The following is a 12,752-nucleotide window of genomic DNA, read 5'->3' as shown; positions in this document are numbered from 1 at the left end:
AGTATAGCCAACTGGAGATTTAGGGCATATCCTAAATGAATATGTGGGGCAATTTCTAGAAATACTAAGTAATTTCACAGTCTCTAAAAGTCAAAATAATCATCACTGGGTAAGTTCTGAAAAAGATGAACCAAAACCTACCTTCTCCTCATTCCCCCTGCATCCAAGCAGACCCATTTCCCCTGAAGGCACTGTGGACTGAGAGAGTCCTGGGGACAAGGTCAGTCTACCTACCAGGAGACCTGCCTTCCCTCCCAGGATCCTAGGAGGTCCTGAATCTCAAAAGGGAAGCTACTGCTGACAGCAGGAAGACTTTGGTTAAGACAGTCAGCTCTTGGGGTGCCTTGGTCAGTTAAGCACCCAATTCTTGATTTCAGCTCAGGTCATGATCTCACAGTTCGTGAGATCGAGCCCTGCATTGGGCTCCACACGGACAGTAGAGAGCCTATTCGTGGTTCTCTCTCTCCCTCTCTCTCCCCACCGTGCATGCACTCGCGGTCTCTCTCAAAATAAATAAATAAACATAAAAAAAAAAAAAAAAAAAAAGACAGTCAGCTCTTAATTATTCAGAGGAGACCGGCCTGAGCAGTGATTACCCCAGCCATTCCCCTTCTTTTCTGCCCAACTTTTAGTCATGTCATCGGTCACTGTGTGTTCAGAGATGTTAGAGTCAGGAAAAGTGAGTCTGATTGCTACCTACAGATGCGTAAAATGCTGGGTGGGGAAAAAATAAAAATTAAAAATAAATAAAACGTTGAATGGAAGAGATTCAAGCCACTATTTCCATACATGGCTAAAAGATATTAGAGAATTTACAACTACTGGCATTCTTACAGTATCACAGAAAATCAAAGCAATATACATTTATTTCTTTAAATGCCAAAATCATCCACTGTTAAGAATATTAAAGCAGACACAAAAGGCTTTCCTCCTGATGTGTAAAACAATGATTCATAATATGCCACTAATTTTTCATATACTCCCACATTGGCTTCTTTCACATGTCTTCATTCCCACTGTAAAGACAAATATTTGTATTTTGTCCCTGCAGCCTACAGGAAATTACTATGTCCTCAATGATATCTTTTGTGAAACAAGTATCATGATGATAGTAAACAATTATATAGTCCTTGGAGTGTCAGTCTGGCTCAGTCAGAAGAACGTGCGACTCTTGATCTCAGGCTCATGAGTTCCAGCCCCACTTTGGGTTCAGAGATTACTAATAAATAAATAAATTTAAACAAACAAAGAAAAAACAATTGTAAAGTCCTTACCACGTGCAGAGTGTATTCTAAAAACTAACTCGAAACCACCATGCAGTAATATTAACCTGACTTTACAGAGGAGGAAACACAGGCCCAGGTAGATTGATGTCAATCTGCCAGTAGTGGCAGAGCTTGAATGATAGCACAAGCAGTCTGACCCAGACTCTCAACCACAATTCCATGCTATATGCAAGTCCAGGCCAGATGATCACACTGCCAGAATCACAGAAAATTAGAGACTTTAGTCTTTATTCTTCTCACTCAGAATGGAAATTTGAAGTCCAGAGGAAATAAGTGACCTAACATCTCCCAGTAGGCAGCAGAAGAGCCAGGACTTAGAACTCAGATTTCCTGACTCCAAGTTCAGTGGTCTTTCTACACTGGACAGATCTGGAAAAAATAGCTAAGGAAAGAAAAAGATAAAGGCTCCACCTTGATTAAAACAGCTAATGGTTTTGTCATCTGAGTAAAGATATTTGATATATGACCATTTACTTATTTACTGAGTGCCTGTTATATGCCTAACACATTTTCAGATAATATAAATGGAGGATGCACAGCTAATGTCATAAATGGAGGAATCAACATTCAAAACAACCTCAACACTGACGCCAAGTCTCACAGGACAAAATGTAACTAGAAAACCTGTAAGTCGTGTGCTGAAGTTCAAGAAAACTAAAGGGACAGTGGTGTGTAGCAGGGAGATTAACAGCAATCCATGGACAGTCTCTGACCATTTTATAACTGAACTTAAGCTTAATAGACTCAACAGTGTAATGGAGCTCCTTTATAAAAAAAAAAAAAAAAAAACAAGGTGACACAATCTTAGGTTGCACTTCACATGGTCCAGATCCAGGAATTATAGCTAGTATCCCAGTGGGATACTGAAAATGGAAAGAACCTTAAGAGACTGGATTGTCCAACCCTTTCACTTTACAGATAAAGAAAACAAGACCGTAGAGAGGGACACATTTGTCCTTTGGCAAATGTTCTTCTCAAGGAACCATAAAGCTTTCTTCCCATTTATGCTATAACAATATGAGTTATTAATAAACTACAACACAGGGCAACTCTCTATCATTCAATTATTTTATATGGAGCACCTACCTTAGATTACATGTCAAGCTAATGCAAGCCCTATAAATACATAAATGAATAGGACAAGTTCATGCTACAGCTTATATCTAATGCTATCATAATTTTTTCATTTTATTTGTTCAAGTAACATTTGCTGACAGCTATTTTGTCTCAGACACTTGAGAAACTGAGGTGAGTAAGAGTCCCTGTTCTTAAAGATCTTACAGTCTAACAGCCTCTAATTAGTGGGGAGAGACAGACAAGAGCAAGATGATACAGGTTTGAATAAGAAGCACTAACACAATGCTATTGGAGCACTGAAAAGGAAGTCTTACTTCAGTGGAGAAAGACTTTCCAGAGGCAGTAACTACTTACCTTGAAGGACAAGTATCAAGTAGTCCAGCTGAAAAGACGGTATGGGCATTTGTGGTAGAGATCTGCAAGTTTTTAAAAGATTCTGGAGTACTAGTTGCTTATAAGACCAAGACAGGAAATGGAACTAGTGAAATAGGCAGGGAGCAAATTATAAAAACACTTAAAAAAAAAAAAAAAGTAATCTCTACTCTCGACGTGGGACTCAAACTCATGACCCCGAGATCAAGAGTCGCATGCTCTACTGACTGAGCCAGCCAGGTGCCCCACAACACTTTTATGTCATGCTGAAAAGTTTGAACTTTATTCTAAAAGCAGAGGAGAGGCACTGATGGATTTTAAGCAGGAGAGTGACACACAAAGCTCTGTATTTCAGAAAGGTAACTCTGGCTATAGGAGTGGGGAGGAGTCTGGGGGAAATAGGTTATTTTAACAGGAAGTTTTTGGAATAACAAGATGATATATGTGAATGTTAAGTGTGGACGGGGTGTATCGAAAACTATTTAAAAATCTAAATACTAATTGAATGCAAAGTGCTGTTTTACAGATATTATACGACTTCAATATAAACTATGTCTTCCTGTACCTTGTTTACATCCGCTGAAGAGATGGTGACTTAGGGATGTGGTTGTAAAAGCCATGTGCTTATATAACCAGAGCTCACCAAGGGACTCATAAACATCTAGGAAAAAAACTAAGAAAAGTGAAGGAACAGTGATCAGTGATTCCTTCCCCATGTTTCTGTTCTACTCCCCTCACCTCTCCACATGCACACATGGCCTCCAAATTTTCAAAGCAAAAACAATTGATTTAACTGTCCAAAGGGAATACTAGAATAATGAGTTAGGGAATCATATATAGTAAATAAGAGGAAAGTGTCTGGGCTGGCAAAGATAGCCTTCAAACCTAAGTAAGTCTGACACCTAGAAGAGGAAGTAGACTTGATCTTTGCTAGGCAGAATTTGGACTAATGGGCCTAAGTTACAAAGAGGCAACTTCTGGGGCATCTGGATGGCTTAGTCTGTTAAGCATCCGACTCTTGATTTTGGCTCAGGTCATGATCTCATGGGTTCATGAGTTCGAGCCCTGCATCAAGCTCTGTGCTAACAGTGTGGAGTCTGCTTGGGATGGTCTCTCTGCCTCTCTCTGTGCCCTGCCCCCGCTCATGGTCTCTCATAAAGTAAATAAGCTTTACAAAGGAAAAAAAAAAAAAAAAAGAGGCAACTTCCAAATTAAAAAAGAACTCCCCAGTTACCAACACAATGAATAGTCCATAGGCTGTATGTTGTACCATCAAAGACCTTTAAGCAAAGGAAGAATGACTTCTAATAAAGGTAGGATTAAGAGGTTGGACTGGTTAATATGTAAGATCCTTTCCAACTCTACAAGAAAAACAGAACTTGTTATCAACTTTAAGAGCGGAAGAAATCAGGGGCACCTGGGTGGCTCAGTCGGTTAAGCATCCGACTTCGTTTGGCTCAGGTCATGATCTCTGGTTTGTGGTTTCGAGCCCTGTGTGGGGCTCTGTGCTGACAGATCAGAGCTGGGAGCCTGCTTCGGATTCTGTGTCTCCCTCTCACTCTGTTCCTCTCCAGCATTCTCATTCTCATTCTCATTCTCTCTCTCTCTCTCTCTCTCTCTCTCTCTCTCTCTCTCTCTCTCAAAAATAAATAAAAGCTTAAAAAAATTGAAAAAAAAAAAAAAAAAAGAGTGGGAGAAATCAGAAATCTATACAAACACAGTGAGGGTTTACCAGAACACAGTGTCTTAGAACCAAGGAACTAGAAGGAACCCTGAAATTACCTAGCGGTTTTTAGGGGCACCTGGGTGGCACAGTCAGTTAAGTGTCAGACTTTGCCTCAGGTCATAATCTCACAGTTTGTGAGTCTGACTTCAAGCCCTGCAAGGGGCTCTCTACTATCATGGCAGAGCCACTTCAAATCCTCTGTCTCCCTCTCTGCTTCTCTCTGTACATGTGCACTCTCTTTCTCTCTGAAAGAAAGAAAAAGAAAGAAAGAAAGAAAGAAAGAAAGAAAGAAAGAAAGAAAGAAAGAAAGAAAGAAAGAAAGAAACCACCTAGTGGTTTTTAACTCTCACAGAACACGTTTTCAAACAAATCTTATATGCAACTCAACATATAGAATATATAAAAGCAGTATTAAAAAAAAATAAAAATAGGGGCGCCTGGTTGGCTCAGTCGGTTGAGCATTCAACTTCTGCTCAGGTCAGGATCTGGCAGTTTGTGCGTTCAAGCCCCACGTCAGGCTCTGTACTGACAGCTGAGCCTGGAGCCTGCTTCGGATTCTGTGTCTCCCTCTCTCTGCCCCTTCCCCGCTCATGCTCTGTCTCTCAAAAATGAATAAACGTTAAAAAAAATTTTTTTAATAAAATAAAAAATAAATAAAAGCAGTGTTTAATAGTATAAATCAATGTTATGGCTTCAAATGTATGTTACTTATTTTAAAGCTAAATGAAATAACCAGTCGAGTAATTTTGATTAAAATTAGAGATCAGTTAATTACAGTTATAATAGCCTCAGCATCCAGTCTATGTCTATGTCATGAAATACAGTGAAGCCTTTTTTAACTGGTTCATACAAACAGCAACAAACAGTAACAGTTTCACAGTGTGCCTGGTACTCTCATGATATTACTCAAGTAAATTGATACAAGAGCCTGAAGAACAGCAGAAATATCTGTTTCAAAGCCAAATACCTTCAATATCTAAAACTGTGTACATTCTTTACAAAATGTAAATATGACTAGAAATGTAGGGCAAGAAGCACAAAAACTTTTAGTACATGCTCTGCCAATATTACAGTGTCATCACTTACCAATGTGTTTCCCACTCACTATGGACTGAGCACCTGAGCTCATACAACTGAGTCTTGCCCAGAATTTATCAGGCACAGGACATATATTCTGCAGTATGTTCTGCAATAGTGAAACGCTTCCAATTAAAAAAAAAAAATTTTTTTTTAAAGACCAGATGAAAAGATACTAGATACTAACTTCACTTTTTGAATAAACTGTAAATTTATAAGCAGTTAAATATATATACAGAGATAGATGGTGGGGAAACTTTATTCTGGTGATGTCCATTTGGAAGGTAGTACATTACAGCATATATGTTACTTTTTTTTAATGTTTATTTGTGAGAGAGAGAGACAGAGAGAGAGAGAGAGAGAGAGAGAGAGAGAGAGAGAGAGAGAATATGAGCGGGGGAGGGGCAGAGAGAGAGGGAGACATGGAATGGGAAGCAGGCTCCAGGCTCTGAGCCGTCAGCACAGAGCCCAATGTGGAGCTCAAACTCACGGACCGCCAGGTCATGACCTGAGCCAAAGTCAGACGCTTAGCTGACTGTGCCACCCAGGCACCCCGAGATAAATGTATCTATTTACATATATTTTAAATAGATAAAATACATCTCAAAATTGAAATTAAAATAAAATGGGTACAGATTCTCTTAAGCATTTCTGCATAAGTTTTGGTATCCATAGTCACCAATTGGAAAACCCCTGCTCCAATTTTACAGACAAACTGAACACAGCACATTCCCAATTAACTATGAGGTACTAGAACCAAAGTTGTCTCATAGAAATAAAAAGCTTTTACAATGTATTTTTCTTTTTTATTTCAATGCATTTTATGGCTATTTATGAAATTCACATTACTAAAACATAAAAAAGAAAGCACTTAAAAGACAGGGGTCTGCCTAGTAAGTATCAGAGAAAATCTTATACTGAAGGTAAACTTTAAAAATATCAATCAATTAGTGGTTTAGAAATGTCATTACCATAGTGCATGGGGAAAGGGAAGTAGCAGCCTCAGCCTGGATGATAATTACTTTCTCACTGCATCTGAAATAGTACATAGGGCAAATAATTCATGCCTGCCTTTTCCTTTCTTTCTAAACTCCAATACAGGCTTATATTCCAGGAAAGCTACATTGGGCTACCTCTTTAAACACACCACCACACAAGCAAACATATTTCTGAATGTCTGTTTTTGCTGATATAGACACATGCTGGGATCTGAATATTTAGTCAAAAGCATTTCTGGGACTTACTGGAAAGGACACTGGGGAATGACTGAATCTAATTCTAATTCTGTCAAGCATTCATGAACTTTTAATAGCAAGCGAAGTAATAAGTCATTAAATCTCTACCTTAACTTGTAAGATACCAAGTAACAAGTTCTCAATACATTGGCTTGAAGGTAGCAGGTGGATCACAATGACAGTAGTAAAAGCACTGAAATCCAAGGGTGGACTCCAGGGAAAGTTAGACTTTTATTAATCCTCAACCATGGAGACTTAGAAATAGCAAACGTGAGGCTGTTCCAGCACTGGGCTTTCAGAAGCCAAAGGAATATAATTTAACTAATAGCAAGTACTAGAAGAAAGAGGGGTCTGCTTTTTTTTTTTTTTTTTTTTTTAAGTATCAGGATCTGACTCCCTGGGGAAAAGAACAGTTAACTACTTTGCATTGAACAGGATGGCTTAGATAAGCAAGTAAACTACACAGCTGCCTGAGGGGAAAGGAACAGTTTTAATCATATCAAAGAGAACAGAGGCAGCACCTAGGCAGGGACACCATTCACCCCTTCCTCTCACTGGCCTTTCCTCCACTGCCTTTTCTCATCCAAAAACACACCAAATCCAGAAACTTCTCTAATTCCACAAGTTTTCTCAGATCAGACCTAGAGGACCCAGAGGAGGGTGATAGAATTACTGTATGGTTTTGGTTAAAAACAAAGATCTAAAAGCCACTTCGAGATTAAGAAAGGAAGGAAAGGAAGAGCTTGATTCTCTAAGGACCCAAGTCAGCACCATTGCCATTTCCCTCAGCTTGGAGCCCAGACATCACTTCATCAAACCAGCACCCTCTAGCAGACAGCCTCACAGAACAGGGAAGAGTCCAGGTCCAGGGCAGCCCTGTTTCCTCAGTACATCTATACACATACTAGGTCCTAGGTCTGATAGCATCCGGGCTGAGAAGACGTACTGGCCCTTTAAGGAAAGCCACTGGGAAGCCCTCCGTCATTGACCCCACCCTCAAAAGCCCCACAGCGATTGATTTAAAGAATACTTCAGTACAAAAGTTACCTGCTCTGCCCCTGGCACATCTCTTCCAGTACAGAACACCGGCAATTCCCAGAACATGAGTCAAAATAAAGATGGTTGATGGCAAATAGGACGAATCTAAGAGAGGCATTTCCACGCTCGACCTTCCTCCTTTCCAGAGTTAGCCACAAGCCCACAGCTCAGCGCAGGCCTCCGAATGCCTTTCTCCTGAGGTTACTGCTGTCCCGTACTATCAGCGCAGAGGCAGAGGCCCGCAGCTCATTGTTGTCAGAAACTTCCTGGCGGCTTCTCCTCCATGTCGCCTCTGACTGTTTTTCAGCAGGCAGTACTACGAGATGGGGCTAAAACTGTACAGTGTATCTCAGACAAAGCCCAGGAAACAACTGGCTAGAGGGGGAGGGGAAAGCGAAGGAGGAACCAGGAGAGTGAAAAGGAGAGCCTAAGCCAGTGCTGAGCTGACTCAAATTCTATCTTTGGCATCCTCTGTTCAGCTTAAATAAACAAACCTCAGACCCCTCTACAAGAAGGGAGGGTGTCAGAGGACGTCACACTCTTAACTTTCCATTCCCGGCCAGGCTGGAACACCAGACTTCAGGATGAAGCCAAAAGAAAAAAGTCACAGAATTACTAGGGAACCACTTGCGGGGAGGGGGCCAAGTACACAAGGATGTATTGTAAGTGTCCATGAGTACCCTGGCCAGTCAGAAGGCAACCCTTCCACACCCATGGCCTGGGAGGGAGAGGCGAGGGACCTGAACATCATGACAGAGAGGATCACATACAGAACAAGCTCCATGAGCTAGATCTGACATCAAGGCCTGATGAAGATGAACAAGGAGAACAAAAAACCAGTGTGCTTTCAGAGTTGGAAAACCCACCTGATTTCCACTAGCTGCCTGAGGGGATACGAGGATACTCAATGACAGCAGGAAACAATGCCTTCCACAAAGCTAAGGCCTGCTTACAAATGAAAACTTGATACGGAGGCTACAGCAGCAACTGAAAACACTTTACCACTACATATCTACTAGAATGACTCAAATTAAAAAGACTGATCATATCAAGTCTTGGCAAGGATGTGAAGCAACTAGAATTCTCACACACTGCTGGTGGGGGTGTACATGGGCACAACAGCTCTGGTTGGACAGTTTCTTATAAAGTTGAACGTACACATACCAAATGACCAAGCAACATCACGCCTAGGATTTACCCAGGAAAAGTAAAAACATGTGTTCACACAGAGACCTGTATGTGAACATTAATAGCAGCTTTATTCAAAGTAATGAAAATCTGGAACCAGCCCAAAGTCCATCAACTGGTGGACTAATAAACAAATCCATACAATGGAGTGCAACACGGCAATGAAAAAGGAGCAAACTACAACAGCACAGATGAATCTCAGAAGCATTATACTACGTGAAAGAAACTAAACGCAAAAAGCTACATACCGTAGAGTTCCACCCATATGACATTCTAGAACAGCAAAACTATAGGGACAGCAATCAGGTTGGGGAAGACAAAAAGTAAAAACAAACAATCAAGTAGTTTGTCACACAAATACAACGGAGATGTTTGTCACACAAATACTAAAAGAGATGAAGAGGAGAGGGAGTGCCAATAGAATCAAGTTTACAGTTTTATGTTCAGCGAGGGCTTCTCTAATAAGAGCATTAAGCAGAGACCTAAAGACTATGAGCAGGAGCTCCTGGGTGGCTGAGTCAGTTAAACCTCCAACTCTTGATTTTGGCTCTGGTCAGTGAGGAGCCTGCTTGGGATTCTCTCTTTCCCTCTCTCCCTCTGCCCCTTCTCTGCTCATCCTCTGTCTCTCTCTCTCTCAAAATAAATAAACTTAAATAAATTTAAAAAAGAATATGAGCAAACAAGTCATATGGCTATCCAGAGAAAAGAGGAGCCAAAAAATTTTTTTAAAGCAAGTGCAAAGTCCCTGAGGCAAAAGTAGGTTTGGTGTGTTCAGGGAACATGGAGAAAACTATAATGGTTGGAGCTCAAAGAGAGAAGGGGAGAGTGTCAGGAGATGAAGCAAGAGAGATTATCAGGTCACCTATGGCCGTGTAGGCCATTTGTAAAGACTTTGGCTTTTATTCTAAGTGAAGTAGGAAACTTTTGGAAAGTTTTGTGTGAAACAGTGACATGACTTAACTTAGGGTTTTAAAAGAATCCTTCTTGCTATTCTATTGAGAACAGATACTGGAAAGCAAGAACAGGAGCAAGGAAACTAGTTAAAACACCATTACAGGGGCGCCTGGGTGGCGCAGTCGGTTAAGCGTCCGACTTCAGCCAGGTCACGATCTCGCAGTCTGTGAGTTTGAGCCCCGCGTCAGGCTCTGGGCTGATGGCTCAGAGCCTGGAGCCTGCTTCCGATTCTGTGTCTCCCTCTCTCTCTGCCCCTCCCCCATTCATGCTCTGTCTCTCTCTGTCTCAAAAATAAATAAATGTTAAAAAAAAAAAAATTTTTTTAAATAATAATAAAAAAAAAAAAACACCATTACAATAATCCAAGTGAAAACTGGTAGCTGAGAAACAACAGCTGGGACCAGAGTGTGGTGTTAGAACTGGTGAGATGTGGTCACATTCTGGATAAGTTATAAAGAAAGAGTCATCAGGATTTGCTGATAGAATGGATGTAGGGGGAGGACAGAAAGAATAGAGTCATGGCTCCAGGAGTTCTGGCCTTAGAAACTGAAAGAACGGAACTGCTACTTCCTGAGTTGGGAAAGACTGTCAGAGAAGCAGAGGGTTTGGGGTTTGTTGGTGATTGTAGCTGTTTGGTTGGGGGGGGGGCGGTGCGGGTAGGCAGGAATTCCCATTTGGACACATTAGATTTAAAATGCCCAGTAGACATACCAGTGGAATTTTGAATATGCAGTTGACTATATGAATCTAGAATTTTGGGAAAGACCCAGAATGAGTTTTGAAGCCTGGAAATGGAGTGAGATCACTTGGGGAGTGAACAGAGAAGAGACCAACTTAATGGACTAAGTGCTGGAAACACTACATCAGATGGGGAAGAGTAAGAACCATATAAGAGAGGCCAGGGGGTTAGGAGAACCAAAGAGCATGCTGCCCCAGAAGCCAGGAGAAATGTTTCAAGAAGTAGTAATTAGGGGTACCTGGCTGGCTCGGTCAATGGAGCATGTGATCTTGATGTTCTGGGTTCGAGCCCCATGTAGGGTGTAGAAATTACATAAAAATAAAATCTTTAAAAAAAAAAAGCAGTAATTAACCATGTCAAAGCTATTAATGTGTCATGATGAGGATTGAGAATGGACCACTGAATTTAGCAATGTGGAGGTTGCTGATGACTTTAACAAGGGCAGTTTTGATGCCAGAAATGGCTTGACTGGAATGATTCAGGAAAGAATGGGATTTTTAGGGATATGATGAAGAGCATGGTGACTATAGTTAAAAATCTAAAAATGGATTGCCTATGTGAAAGTTGCTAAGAGAGTAGATCTTAAAAGTGCTCATCACAAGAGGGGCTCCTAGGTGGCTCAGTTGGTCATGCACCTGTCTCTTGGTTTCAGCTCAGGTCATGATCTCACAGTTTGTGAGTCTGAGACCCCCATCAGGCTCTGCGCTGACAGTGTGGAGGCTGCTTGGGATTCTCTCTCTCTCCCTCTCTTTGTGCCCCTCCCCTGCTCTTTCTCTCTCTCAAAATACATAAATAAGCTTTAAAAAAAATTTTTTTTTAAGTACTCATCACAAGAAAAAAAAATCTTTTGGTAACTCTATAAGGTGACAGATTTTTTTTTTGTACTGATTTGTCAAGATCCTTTTTTATTTTTAATTTTTTTTATTTTTTAAAATTTACATCCAAATTAGTTAGCATATAGTGCAACAATGATTTCAGGAGTAGATTCCTTAGTGCCTCTTACCCATTTAGCCCATCCCCCCTCCCACAACCCCTCCAGTAACCCTCAGTTTGTTCTCTATATTTATGAGTCTCTTCTGTTTTGTCCCCCTCCCTGTTTTTATATTATTTTTGTTTCCCTTCCCTTATGTTCATCTGTTTTGTCTCTTAATGTCCTCATATGAGTGAAGTCATATGATTTTTGTCTTTTTCTGACTAATTTCACTTAGCCTAATACCCTCCAGTTCCATCCGTGTAGTTGCAAACAGCAAGATTTCATTCTTTTCGATTGCCAAGTAATACTCCATTGTATGTATGTATGTATGTGTGTGTGTGTGTGTGTGTGTGTGTGTGTACACACACACCATATACACACACCGCATTTTCTTTATCCATTCATCCATCGATGGACATTTGGGCTCTTTCCATACTTTGGCTATTGTTGTTAGTGCTGCTATAAACATGGGGGTGCATGTGTGCCTTCGAAACAGCACACCTGTATCCCGTGGATAAATGCCTAGTCGTGCAATTGCTGGCTCGTGTGGTAGTTCTATTTTTAGTTTTTTGAGGAACCCCCATACTGTTTTCCAGAGTGGCTGCACCAGCTTGCATTCCCAAGGGTGACAGATGTTAACCAGACTTACTGTGGTGATCATTTTGCAATATATGCAAATATCAAATTATTCAAAAAAAATTTTTTTAATGTTTATTTATTTTTGAGAGAGAGACAGAGTGCAAGCAGGGAGGGGCAGAGAGAGAGAGGGAGACACAGAATCTGAGGCAGGCTCCAGGCTCTGAGCTGGCAGCACAGAGCCCGATGCGGGGCTCAAACCCACAAACCGTGAGACCATGACCTGAGCTGAAAGTCAGACACTTAACTGACTGAGCCACCCAGGCACCTCGCAAATATCAAAGTATTATGTTGTGCACCTACAACTAACATAATGTGTCAATTATACCTCAATTAAGACTGATTTTTTAAGTTAAATATAAAAAAAGAATGGGAGAAGAATTAGTGACAACAAAGTAAAAACAACTCAAGGAATGTTACTGTAAAGAAGAGCAGAGAGAGGGACCTAGGA

At 40.8% G+C, this 12,752-nt stretch overlaps 1 protein-coding gene across 14 annotated transcripts in view; it reads right to left on the bottom strand.

Moving 5' to 3' along the window:
* The window catches only part of MACF1 (microtubule actin crosslinking factor 1), a 331,616-nt gene that overhangs the window by 220,513 nt on the left and 98,351 nt on the right, over positions 1 to 12,752 (bottom strand). The window contains exon 1 of one of the 14 annotated variants that reach the window (XM_045035585.1): positions 7,821 to 8,290. The exons of the other annotated variants lie outside the window; for them this stretch is intronic. Within the exon in view, the coding sequence (XP_044891520.1) occupies positions 7,821 to 7,929 (109 nt within the window). The 5' untranslated portion in view covers positions 7,930 to 8,290. Of the gene's footprint in view, positions 1 to 7,820; positions 8,291 to 12,752 lie in introns of those variants that run through there. 14 annotated transcript variants of the gene reach the window in all.

Source organism: Felis catus, chromosome C1 (assembly GCF_018350175.1).
Source record: "Felis catus isolate Fca126 chromosome C1, F.catus_Fca126_mat1.0, whole genome shotgun sequence".
In the NCBI taxonomy this organism is placed as follows: Eukaryota; Metazoa; Chordata; class Mammalia; order Carnivora; family Felidae; genus Felis; species Felis catus.
The sequence above is the reverse complement of the archived record's forward strand: the minus strand, read 5'-3'. Positions and strand labels throughout refer to the sequence as shown.